This window comes from Strix uralensis, chromosome 31 (assembly GCF_047716275.1).
Source record: "Strix uralensis isolate ZFMK-TIS-50842 chromosome 31, bStrUra1, whole genome shotgun sequence".
Lineage (NCBI taxonomy): Eukaryota > Metazoa > Chordata > Aves > Strigiformes > Strigidae > Strix > Strix uralensis.
The window spans coordinates 2458175-2471969 of NC_134002.1; the positions used below are offsets into that span (position 1 = coordinate 2458175).

Consider the following 13795-nt stretch of genomic DNA (forward strand, 5'->3'; position numbering starts at 1 on the left):
GTTCACATGCCTGCTCCTGCCTGCAGCAACTGAGGTGTCACTATGGACACAATGGGACTGTCAAACACTACATAAGAGCTTGGAAGTGAAACAAATGCAAGGGCACAGCAGGACAGTGTGGAAATGAGGTGACCCCAGCACTGAAAAGGCCACGTCCTGCTGCTGTCCTTGGCCATGGCTCCAGGGAAACAGCAGCCCCAGCTCACAGGCAGCAGAGAGGCAGTGCCTGCCGAGGCAGTGAGGGGCAGCCCCGAGGGGCACTGAGGCTGCTCCTCCATGGGGCAGCTGGGCCCTTGGCTCCTGAATCCCTTCTGCCTGCTGGGGCTGGGCCCCCAGATCCAGAGGAGATCTAAGCGAATGGAGGAGAGGCAAATGATCATGGTCTGGCTTTTCCAGCTATGCAAAGAGCCTGGTTCCTTCTGTACATTAGGATTTGAAGACAGAAAAAAAATGGTTCTAAGACTAAGAAGTTGTATGAATAATACATGATTACAATAATTATTATGTTTAACAAACACGATCTAAAGAAAAAGAATAACAGAAGATAGGCTGGGAATTTACTGTATTCCCAGGAGTTATATGAGGATGGCTGGCATCTTATTCATGGTGGAGTAATGTGTATTCATATAATTTCCTCAGGGCATCCTTGATATCCTGGTTCCTCATGCTGTAGATGAGGGGGTTCACTGCTGGAGGTACCACTGAGTACAAAAATGACACCACCAGGTCGAGGGATGGGGAGGAGATAGAGGGGGGTTTCAGGTAGGCAACCATGCCAGTGCTGATAAAGAGGGAGACCACGGCCAGGTGAGGGAGGCACGTGGAAAAGGCTTTGTGCCGTCCCTGCTCAGAGGGGACCCTCAGCACAGCCCTGAAGATCTGCATGTAGGACAGCACAATGAAAACAAAACATCCAAAAGCTAAACAGGCACTAACCATGATAAGCCCAAGCTCCCTGAGGTAGGAGTGTGAGCAGGAGAGCTTGAGGATCTGGGGGATTTCACAGAAGAACTGGTCCAAGGTGTTGCCTTGGCAGAGTGGAATTGAAAATGTGTTGGCCGTGTGCAGCACAGCATAGAGAAACCCAGTGCCCCAGGCAGCTGCTGCCATGTGGACACAAGCTCTGCTGCCCAGGAGGGTCCCGTAGTGCAGGGGTTTGCAGATGGCAACGTAGCGGTCATAGGACATGACGGTGAGGAGAGAATACTCTGCTCCAATAAAGAAGAGAAAGCAAAAGACTTGGGCAGCACATCCTGTGTAGGAGATGTCCCTGTTGTCCCAGAGGGAATTGTCCATGGCTTTGGGGAGAGTGGTGGAGATGGAGCCCAGGTCAAGGAGGGAGAGGTTGAGGAGGAAGAAGTACATGGGGGTGTGCAGGTGGTGGTCACAGGCGATGGCGGTGATGATGAGGCCGTTGCCCAGGAGGGCAGCCAGGTAGATGCCCAGGAAGAGCCAGAAGTGCAAGAGCTGCAGCTCCCGTGTGTCTGCGAATGCCAGGAGGAGAAACTCAGTTACAAAACTTCTGTTGGACATTTGCTCCTCTGGGTATGGAGGCCTGTCGAAAAAGAAAAAAGCAGTTCAGGGTACAACTGATTTTTTGTGCAAAACTTCCTTCCAGAAGACCTTCATGCATCTCCCAGGCTGGAGGTCTGGTGTTTGCTGGCTGAGGGGGCAGTGGAGAGCAAGGGATTCTGCTGTGGCCTCTGCAGGAGTCAGTCCTGCTGTGCACCAACAGGCAGAGAGGAACCCGCAGTCATCGCTGCTTAACTCCACTTGGGAAATCCAAGAGATTTCAGCCTTGTCCCTCCCAGGGCCCCCGGCTGCAGAGCAGAGCTGTGGGGCTTTGCTCTTCCGGCTTTGGCTCCTGTTGCCCTGTCCTACCTGAGGAGTGCGTTCTGAAGGCAGACAGCCTGGACATTGCTGCTGCGCTACAAGTGCTCCATGGAGAGTGCGGGGGTGCAAACGGGCAGAGCCTTAGTGCAGAGTGAGGAGAGCCAGGCTGTCCATCAGACTTGCTCTCAGCTGCCCTGGGCTTGCACCTCTGGAATCTGCAGGAGGCTCACACCCAGCTGTTCCCTTGACAGGAAATTGGATGCTGCTGTTGAGAGCAGAGGAATCCAGGGATAGGCTGTCTGGTAAAAAGAGCCGGGTTTATCCCCAGCCCATGGGCAGCATTTCCCAGAGACCCAGAGGCTTGAAGGGGCTTGGGCACCTTGCTGCCATGGACACATCTGCATGGCAGGACCTGCAGGGCCAGTTGCTGAGCTGCAGCTGAAAGCCCCATCCCCAGAGAGCCTGAAAACAGGAGCAGCAGCAGCAGGGGCAGGTGGAGAACCAAGGAGAAATGCCCCAGTGCTTCTGCCAAGGGAGGCCAGGCCAGGGAGGGACAGATGGGCACTGGGGAGAGTCTCCTCTGCTGCAGCTCTGGCTGCACAGGAGGCAGCTCCTGCCCTGGACCATGGGGCCTGGAGGGCAGAGGGTCTGCTGGGTGGGGGAGAAGACCAGGGGGGCTTGTTAGGTAAAAAGCACTTTCACTGAAGGGTAATAGGGAGGTCCCCAAATACCACCCTCGCCCAGATAGTGCTGTCAGCATGTTTCATTCCCTGTGAATGACTCTGGTGCCTGGAGCTCTCCCAGCCTGGAGCTGTTTCTCTTTTCCCTTATCTCCTCCCTGTCAGTGCTCACAGCCCCCATCCCACCCGCTGTGTGCTCAGCTCTGCCCTGCAGACCCCTCCTGGCAGCAGGGGCATTTCTGTGTGTGCAGGGACTCAGGAGAGGCTCAGACATCTGCAAACAAGAAATGGGTTGTTAGAACCTGCTCCAGAAAGGAGAAATAGATTCCCATCTCCCAGTGCCCACCAGTAAAAAAGAGGACACTTACTGTGTTGTGAAGATTTCTCCTCCAGTGAGCTCTCAGCATCCTGCCACTGCCGTCTGCCTTTCCCCTCTCTGTGCCCGGCTCCTCTGCCCTCGGTGCCTGCAGGCAGTGCCCTCAGCCCTGCTGCGCTTTGCAGAGGAGCTGCTCCTGGGCAGAGCTGTCTCTCTGCAGCGCTGACCACTTGCCCTGAGCTCCCTCTGTCCCAGGACTCCGGCCCAGCTCCGCAGCACAGGACCAGCCCAAGGCATTTTAATGACCCCTCAGGTGGGTTTGGTGATGTGTCTCTGAACATCAGACACTGAGAAGCTGCTGAAAAAACCTCTGAGGAAGTCAAAGTTAGATTCAAACTGCAAAGTTTCTTGTGGCTTTAATGGGTCCCACTGAGGGACACTGTTGACAAAGCCTCCCCAGGCTCCACTTAGAGCAGAAATGTGGAGGCAGTGATGGCAGGTAGGGAAAAGCAAAGCAAAGGTGGCTCTGATGCTGAGGAAACCTGCATGTGTTTCACGAAGCCAAAGGGCCAAGCCCTGAGCCCATTAACCAAGGGGCCAAGGTGTGACCCCCAGCCCCTGGGAAGGGAGATCCTGTCCCTCACCCATTGCTCAGGGCTCTTCCTGGGGCAGTGGGCGATGGAGATGTGCACCTGCCAGGCCCCTGAGTAGGGACAAGGGGGCAATGAGGCCCCACTGCTGCAGGGGACTGTGCCTTCTCGTAGGCATCAGTGGCAGAAACACCAGCTATGGCCAAAGTCAGGAGGAGGTTGACTCAGTTGGGGATTTTCAGCTTTTCTACAACCCTCTGTCACCTCCACCATGTGATAGACAGTAAACTGTTTGTTCATCAAATTCCATTAAAGATACTGGGAGCTCGTGACATGTTATTCCATAAACTATGTAGGCCTAAGCTTAATCTTAACTATTACACTGTGTAACGACTAACTGACTGCAAGTGCTTATCTAAGTTAAAATTCTGAAGCAAGGACTCCTACTATGCAAAAGACTGAAAAGAGGGAGAAAGGGAAGAAGGACAAAGGGGAGAAAGACAAAGGGGAGAAGAAGAAGAAAAAAGGGGGTAGTGTCTATATTCTGTAAGATATAAACAAAAGCTTTGTGAGCCACTCTCAGGAAAGCAGGAAATACAAGGAGTTGGTGACGCGAGGAAGACCCGGATGGAGCGACCCCCTAGCTGCAAAGTGCGCAGACGCAGAGTACGCCCCTCAGAGAGACCCGATACCGGAAGGCGGAGGATATAAAAAAGACGGACCCTCGGGAAGTGAGTGCGCGCCGTTGGTGGAGCAAGGACTCCCCGGCCGGCCAGCGCTGTTTTGCTTGTTGCCGCTTGCTAAATAAACAATTGAAATTTTGATTGGCTCTGACTCACATCAATTTGAGAAATCTACTTATAACAAAATTGGTGCCGTGACTCGGATAGAGGCAATCTGGTGGGAAGCCCCATACGGGGAGGTGCGCCCCGCTGAGTTCAGCGGCCCCGGCTGAGTGCTGTCACATCACACCCTCTACCGACGAACTCCAAAACTCGGCAACAAGCAAAAGAATACCGGTAACCCCGTAATCTTTGTGCACGAAGCCCCGGACAAAGACGCAGGGTTGCGTGAGTATAGGCCGGTTACCGTTCGGTTGGGTTTGGGTTTCCTGGAGCGTGGTGTGTGAGACGCCCAGCAGGGCGAAGCGAGTGCGGACCCCTCGGTAGTGCATCTCCCATATCCCGCGAGGGACTGGGTCACAAAAAGGGGGAAGCGAATTGTGTGAGTGTGTGAAGGCGCTCCGGAAGATGGGACAGAAGAAGAGCAAGCCTTCTGATCCCATGGGTGGTGTGGGACCCAAGGTGAGGTACCCCAAATACCACCAGATAGCCCTTTAGGCTTAATGTTAAACCATTGGGAAAATTACCCCTTTAGGCGGGGTAAGGACAAAGTAGAAATGATTTATTATTGTATGGAGGTTCGGGGAGGGAAACAAATCAGGGGCGACCATCTCTATTGACCTGGGTTTTTTTTTTTTTGGGGTCCTTTGAAGAGTGGGTCTGTCAAGCCTTAAACATTTATGTCAATTCAAAGGAAACCCTTTAGTTTGTAAGAAAGTGAATATGCACAGGCATACGAATGATATGCAGTATTAAAGGCTTTACAATTACTAAAAGAAAAAGTGGGAACTATATATACCGATTCTAGATATACCTTTGGAGTAGTACATACCTTTGAAAAATATGGGAAGAGTGAGGCTTAATCAATTCTCGGGGGAAGGACCTAGTACATCAGGAGTTAATATCACAAATTTTACAAGCTATACGAGGGCCCAGCAAAATTGCGGTAGTACACTTAAAGGGACACTAGAGGGGGCTCAATCCTTTAGTACAGGGAAATAACCTTGCTGATCAAGAAGTAAAGAGAGCAGCACTATTAGCACTACACTTGGATGATCCGATAGAAACCAGAAAGCGGTGTATTAATTGTGGAAATAATTACCTCCCCTGTTATGCTTGCTGGGACGATTTCGGGGTAGACAGCATAGAATGTGTATGTGAAAGACCAGGGTTTAAGTAGTGCTTTTTCCATGGAAAATCCTATGAAACTTTAAACTTTACTATTCAAGAACAAACAAAATTAAATCAAATGGGGATTAAACAGAAAGCTAATGGAAAATGGGAGCTCCCGGACGGCCGAGAAGTTCTCCCAAAACCCATAGCTACCAAAATAATACAACAATTCCATAAAAACACTCATTGGGGAACTCAGGCATTAGTGGATCAATTTACAACTAAATACATGTGCATTGGGATATATGATATAGCCAAACGAGTGATAGGAGAATGTCTCGTTTGTCAAAAAGTAAATAAACATCAAATAAGAAAACAAGTATATGGGGGGCGAGAATTGACTCATAGACCTTTTGCAAAAATACAAATAGACTTTGCCGAATTACCAAAGGTGGGGAGGTATAAATACTTATTAGTAATTATAGATCATTTAACCCAATTTGTAGAAACCTTTCCCACAGCCTGAGCCACAGCTCACACAGTAACAAGGATATTACTTGAAGAAATTATACCTCGGTATGGAGCAATAGAAGCAATAGACTCAGATAGGGGTCCACACTTTGTATCCAGAGTAACCAAAGAGACTTTGACTGCCCTGGGTACACAGTGGCAATACCATACCCCGTGGCACTCGCAGAGCTCAGGGAAAGTTGAACGTATGAATAAAAAAAAAAAAAACAAAAAAAAAAAACAAACAGCTTACCAAATTGATGTTAGAAACTAAAATGTCATGGATAAAGTATCTCCCTTTAACATTGTTAAATATCAAAACTCAACCCCGAACCGATGTAAGTATTTCTCCCTTCGAAATGTTATATGGGATGCCCTATGATTTAGAAATATCACCAGATCACCCCCAACTTGAAGAATTAAAGATAAAATCCTATCTAATACAGCTAATGACAAGGAGAAAACAACTACAGGCCCGGGGAATGGTAGTACAAAGGCCTCCATTGGATGTGACCATGCATCAAATCCAACCAGGAGATAAAATACTAACCAAATCATGGAAAGAATCTTCTTTGACCCCCCATTGGGAAGGACCCTATGTTACTCTTATCACTACAGAAACTGCTGTTCGGACTGCTGAGAAGGGGTGAACACACGCAAGCCGAGTAAAGGGACCTATACAGGATCCGACCTGAAAAATGACCAACTCTCCTGGGGATCTACAAATCACCCTTCGGAAAACCTGAAAGAACTCTCTACACATTGTGAGATAAGAACCTACGAAGGACTCGATGAGTGAGACCCTGATATTTTGTCCAATTGAAACTTGTATTTGTTTTCCTTTTATATGCATAAAGTGTAAAGTGTAATGTATGTAAAGAAGGCTGGGGGATTCATAATGCACATGGAATAAATCTCCGGTCTAGTTGTAATCAGTGTTATTAACAAGAATGGAGATTAACTAATCAGACCCTAAAAATTGGAGTAAAAACAGGAAAATAATTGAAGATTCTAAAACTTGATGGGAAATATTTACTAAAGGGATAAATCCTGAAAGAGAGTGCACTCACTCTAATTGACCTACTGAATAACACCCTCAGATCCTAAGGGTGATCTGTACAAAGCACATCCCCTGGGTCCCCTGTCATGAACCCGAGGTCAAAGATAAAAACTGGGAAACCTATGTGTCCCGGAGTAGAGACAAACGTACCCCTGAAGAATACGGCTGCTGCCGAGAAGATGGAACACCCTGCTGCTCTAAGCAACAGAGTAGGCAGAGGAGGCAGAGACGTATCAAAGTGGGGAAAACTTTACTGCCCTACTCTGAAGAAAAAAGGGCCTCTGAGGGAGAAAGACCAGACGAGAGTGTCAGACACCCCGATACAAAAGAGACTAAAAATTAAAAAAAAAATAAAAATAAATAAATAAATAAATAAAAAATATACAAATCTATAGAATCCCGCCAGCCTTCTATTGGAGCTATTGGATAGTCTGGCTAAGTGTATTAACTACAATGAATACACTACCAGGATGAGCTAGAACGACTAACCAATCCCACCAACCTTTTGAACATACCCTAACTAACCAAATTATATGGCCTTGGACAGATGCTTATTATGGACATACAAGAAGTATGGATGCAGATTTGTATGGAACAAAATTAACAGCTACCATACTAAACAATAACCTAACACTCCAAATATATAAATGGGAGAATTCATCCCATACCTGGACAGCTAAAAAAGGAGATGAGATACAGATAAACTACAGAGTATTCAATGTAAATGTGATAATAAGTCGACACCCTTTAATTCAAACCGTCCGTCAGACCCCTTTTACTCAAATCATTATCAAAGACAAAACAGAATCTAAAATAGCTCAAACCCATTGTGAGTCAGAGACCTGTTGTTACGGAGGCTTCCAAATAAGCAACCCACCACCAATTTAAAAAAATAAATAGATTTATTTTTTCCATAAAACCACCAGTCAGCTCTCCGTAGATTACAGATCCGGATGTCCACAAGAGGAGAACAGAATAACTTTCTGGGGTTTGACAGTAACCCGAAATACTTTACAAAGCCCCACTCCCCGGGGGTTTAACGACAACCCCAAACGAAAACTTCACTTCCTAGGGTTTAACGGGAACCCGAAACGTAAAACAAAGCCTCACACCCCAGGGGTTTAACGACAACCCCAAACGAAAACTTCACTTCGTGGGTTTAACGAGAACCCAAAACGAAAAACAAAGCTTCACAGCCTAGGGGTTTAACGGGAACCCCAAACGTAAACTTCACTTCATGGGTTTAACGAGAACCCAAAACGAAAAACAAAGCTTCACAGCCTAGGGTTTAACGACAACCCAAAACGCTCTATCACTCACCTAGAAAGTGAGGGCTCTCAACCTCGAGGACCTGCTCAGGGCAGCGTCCCGACCCAAAGCACCTCGAGGAGTTTCCTTGGGCAGCGTCCTGACCCAAGGGGAGAGTCCTCTGACCGCAGCGTGCAGCTCCAGGGGACGAGCTCAAAATGGCTCCCCCAGGGGACTCCATTTATACCCAGGCCGAATCTGACCTGTAGTCAATAGCGGCTCCCATTGGTCAAAGGTCTCAGCTACCGCGAGACCCTGAAAACAAAGACAGCCAAAAGCTGCCACGTTTCAACAGCCAGGAAGCTCTGTTTTCACTGGGCGGATGCACCTGCCACACCTGTTGATATGCATTTACTGCAACCCAACCAGTGTCCATAGTTTATTTGAGAAGAACCAGGTCAGGAGATCAAACTATATCTTTCTGATTTCCATTGAACATACAGGAGGAAACTACAACAACCACAACCCACACTCCCAAAGAGACTACTCAGACTACTCATACTATTCCAACACAACCAACAGTCGTGCTTAACCCAAGAATTTTTGAAATTAAACCATATGCAATTAGAAATACAGGTCAACAACAAATGCTGTTTAACCCGACGTGGTCTCTCAAACAAGTTAAATTGCTGATGCAAAATAATGTTTCAAATATTCAGACAACCTGTTCACCTTTCCTAAAGACTTCTTACGAGGGATGGACAACCTGACTGCAAAAACAAACTCCTCACACAAAAAGAACGCAGAGAGACTTAACCGGTGCTTTGGGAACAGGATTGGGAGTTTTCAATAGTATTGATTCGGAGGTGATAATGAACAAATTGAATACCTCAATTAGTGATTTAACTAATATACAACGACCTTTGCAATCTTCCTTATTGACTTTGGGGGCTAACCAGTGACTGTTGTCAAATATATTACCAAAAAGGGAAAAGGTAAATATAAAAGATCATGAATTGATTACAGATACACTCAGTGTACTCCAAAATAACCTCTCTTTAACTCTCAGCTGCATCCAGGCTCAAATATGGATGCAGTCGATAGCTGCCTCAATTATAAGAGAAGGTGAAGAAGGTATTCTTCCTACTGAAATTCGGAGAATAATTTGGGACAGTGCTACTAATTTTGAAAAGAAACTCCAATCCTGGTGGAACCTGGTAAACTTTACCTATGACCCCATCACAAACACAGCTACTACCTTTATACTCACTATTTACAATGCCACCATATACCAAATTTATCCTGTCATTGCATTAGGGCTGAATCACAACGGGACCATACTCTGTCCTTCTGAGCATAGAGTATGGGCCCGAAAGGTAAACGAAAAATGGCAAACTGTCAATCTAGAATCTTACATTGTACAGGAACAACAAGGATTCATTTGTGAAGACAATGCAATTGAGACACAAGATATTTGTTTAGATACCAAACAAAATATTTGTCACTTTGAGGTCCATCCCAATGAAAATCCTAAAACAGTACTTATATATATTGGCAAAGGTTGTGTATGTTTGAGGACGGTTTGTGAATTCTTAACCGTAGACAAGGTCATAGTAGAGACAAAAAAAATATTCAAATCTCTGTGTTTACAATTTCACAAAGATAATTGGATGTGACTTTTCCTATTTAGCCCCGGTCATGTCTTACGAATTCCTGCAATCCAATTATACATTAATACATAATCTACAACCTGCACCCATTGGAATGAATCTCACTTTGGTTAGACAGTTACTTCAACACAAAGACTTAGTTAGAATTTTAGATAAAGTTAAAGAAAACGGACAGAAAACTCTAATAACTGTTCATCACAATGTGGAAAAATACACGGAGTCTTGGAAAGAACAAAAAAGAATGCAGAACATAACTGGTGAGACACCCTTTTTAGATAGTCACCTACTACTACAGGCATCCTGAACAAGTTGTGTCACCCCATTGTGGTTCTCTTGATATTAATCTTAATCAGTTTGACTTTGTCAATAATATTATATGTCATAACTTGGAGAATGATGCAATGGGTAACATATCTGATGTCTGTCACCCGTCCAATACTCATTAAAACCAAAAACGACCAATTAAATAATGACTTTAAATTGAAAAAAAACTCTCCTGTTAAATCAACAAGAATTACAACGATTTGATGAACAAAATGATAAAAAGAAAAAGGGGGAATTGTGATAGACAGTAAACTGTTTGTTCATCAAATTCCATTAAAGATACTGGGAGCTCGTGACATGTTATTCCATAAACTATGTAGGCCTAAGCTTAATCTTAACTATTACACTGTGTAACGACTAACTGACTGTAAGTGCTTATCTAAGTTGAAATGCTGAAGCAAGGACTCCTACTAGGCAAAAGACTGAAAAGAGGGAGAAAGGGAAGAAGGACAAAGGGGAGAAAGACAAAGGGGAGAAGAAGAAGAAAAAAGGGGGTAGTGTCTATATTCTGTAAGATATAAACAAAAGCTTTGTGAGCCACTCTCAGGAAAGCAGGAAATACAAGGAGTTGGTGACGCGAGGAAGACCCGGATGGAGCGACCCCCTAGCTGCAAAGTGCGCAGACGCAGAGTACGCCCCTCAGAGAGACCCGATACCGGAAGGCGGAGGATATGAAAAAGACGGACCCTCGGGAAGTGAGCGCGCGCCGTTGGTGGAGCAAGGACTCCCCGGCCGCCCAGCACTGTTTTGCTTGTTGCCGCTTGCTAAATAAACAATTGAAATTTTGATTGGCTCTAACTCACATCAATTTGAGAAATCTACTTATAACATACGGGACCCTCCTGGGCAGCAGAGCTTGTGTCCACATGGCAGCAGCTGCCTGGGGCACTGGGTTTCTCTGGGCTGTGCTGCACACGGCCAACACATTTTCACTACCACTCTGTCAAGACAATGCCCTGGACCAGTTCTTCTGTGAAATCCCCCAGATACTCAAGCTCTCCTGCTCACGCTCCTACCTCAGGGAAGTTGGGCTTATTATGTTTGGAGTCTCTTTAGCATTTGGGAGTTTTGTTTTCATTGTGGTGTCCTATGTGCAGATCTTCAGGGCCGTGCTGAGGATCCCCTCTGAGCAGGGACGGCACAAAGCCTTTTCCACGTGCCTCCCTCACCTGGCCGTGGTCTCCCTCTTTATCAGCACTGTCATGTTTGCTTACCTGAAGCCCCCCTCCATCTCTTCCCCACCTCTGAACTTAGTGGTTTCATTTCTGTACTCAGTGGTGTCTCCAACTGCGAACCCCCTCATCTACAGCATGAGGAACCAGGAACTCAAGGATGCCCTGAAGAAACTGATTGGACATTTTTCAGCAGCCAGAGATTGTCAAACTTTCTCTGCAAATAACTCCCAGTGTATGTCACGACAACCTAAGCATTTTTTTCCTTTTTTATATGGTTATTTTTTCCTTTATACATTCTTGATGATGATCTATAAAGACATTAGATTATTTATTCCCTCCTACATCAGTATCCACCCATCTTGTGTGCACCAGGGCCATTGTCTAAAGGAGAAGACAGGTTCTCTGTGTATTTAAACAAAATAAATGAACCCACGACTTCTTTGTCTTACATCATCCTTACCACAGCAGGAGTGTATGTGAAATGAAAATAACTTTCTGGCTGCAGCAGCTCTGGGCTCTTGTGCTGGTCTGGGGAGAGGGGATGGAATGGAGGAGTGCCAAACCACTCAGGATTTGTTGGAGAGGAGAGCAGGGCATGCAGGGTGCCCCTGACTTCCTTCTCCTTGTGCCATGGGTATCTCCCATCTCTGGGGCTGACCCTCCCTGCCCCCGAGGAGCTGCTGTGCCCTTCAGAGGGGCTGAGGTTGTGGGGTGAGTGCCCAGAGCACCCTGCAGCGGGCACTGCCTTGGGACCAGCCCAGACTGGGCTTTGCTGGGGAGAGAGGAGGAGAGGAGTAGGGGAGATGGGAGAGCTTGAAGGGAGCTGGACTGGGATGGAAAGCACCGATGAGAGAACACCGTCAGCATGTAACTCGCACTGTGTGACCACGCGGGGTGAGGACTCACACCAGGACATTTGGGGTGCAAAGCCAGTGCTTGTGAAAGAGATTGAAGACATTCAAGTGCAGGAGAGAAGAGGCTGGTCTGTGTCCTTAGTAGCATGGACAGACCAGGAAGGTGGCCCAGGGCCTTCATCACCACCCTACATCTCTCATTGGGCATTTCCTGCACTGGCTGCTCACTCCAGGGTTATGGGGGAGTCTTTCTTTCTCCATCCTCCTGTTGGTCTCAGTTCCTGGATGGGGGAATTGCCAGTCCTGCCCAGCGTCTCTCCTGTCCCAAACCCTGGCAGACCCTGGAGCAAGGCTGTCTGCAAAGACCAGCATGGGACACAGCTGGGTCTGGGCATGCTGTTATATGGTGTATCAAATTTCTTTACTCTTTCATGTATTTTCACCTGTCCCAATAGAATGACCATTTCTGAAGTCATCTTTTCAGATGCAAACTCTCTAGAAAGAGGGTCTTTCCATTATTCTTTAGTTTTCTCCTCCCCTTACTTTTGTTCATTCAGATTCCTCGCAGCTGTGCCTGTGTGCAGCCAGTTCTCTAAGGACAACAGGCGGGAGATTGTGCAAAGGAGCTGTAACCTCCAGCTGCAGAGATCAGTGGAGAATCTGATGTAAGGAGAAATGATGCAAGTCCCAGGTGGCTGATGAGAGAAATGCTGAGATGGGGGTGGTGAGGACAAAGGTTGTCCATACTGTGTTGGACCCTAAGGGACTCTCCAGGAGACCTCCTGAGGAGATGCTCTGCATCAATATCAATCAGAGAATGCTGCTATCACCTCCGCTCTATACTGTAAAGTAAAATAATGTGCTCTTTAAAATAAAGATTGATTTTTATTAGGTGCACTTTGAAATCTTCCTTCTCAACTACACTCTGAAATTAATTCGATTAGCTGTACAAGTCCTGAAGACTTGAAGAAAACTAAAGGAAGAGAAATAGCTCGTTAGGGTTTTCTTTATTTTAATGAGCCCCATGGTGTATTTGGCCCTGAGTCCATGAACCTCAGATACTGAGAGGAGACTGAGCAAAGTACTCAAGAAGTCAAAGTCAGCAGCAAAGCTCAAAGTACCTTGAAGCACTGATTGGCCCCACTGAGGGCCACTACTGACAAAGCCTCTCCAGGGACTCGTTAGAGCAGATAATTGGAGGCTGTGATTGCAGGTAGGCAAAGGCACCCTGCAGGTGGCTGTAATGCTGAGAAACCCCTTGGTTTGTTTTATGAAGCAGAAAGGCCAAGCCCTGACCCTCAGGCCCTGGGAAGGAGATGCTGCCCCTCATGTGTGGCTCAGGGCTCTTCCTGGGGGCAGTGGGGTGTGAGGGTGAGCAATGCCAAGTGTAGGAAAACTGCACAACACATCCTGGCCTCTCCAAGAAGGGGCAAGGAAGAAAACATAGTCCAGAGCCTCAAAATAAGGTTTATCCTGGTAGGATCCCATGGCAGAGGCAGCTGCCATGACCAAGGGGGCAAAGAGCTTTGTCTTGTGTGGCCTTTCAGCCTTTCCAGAGCCCTCAGCCATCTCTGCTGCAG

General features: G+C 46.9%; 1 protein-coding gene across 1 annotated transcript; it reads right to left on the reverse strand.

Moving 5' to 3' along the window:
- Positions 1–597: 597 nt before the first annotated feature.
- LOC141936070 (olfactory receptor 14A16-like) lies at positions 598–11417 on the reverse strand. Its single transcript, XM_074852797.1, has 2 exons — positions 11401–11417; positions 598–1555 (listed from the first exon to the last, which is right to left on the reverse strand). The coding sequence occupies exons 1-2, from the start codon at positions 11415–11417 to the stop codon at positions 598–600; spliced, it is 975 nt and encodes a 324-aa protein (XP_074708898.1).
- Between the last annotated feature and the right edge of the window lie 2378 nt (positions 11418–13795).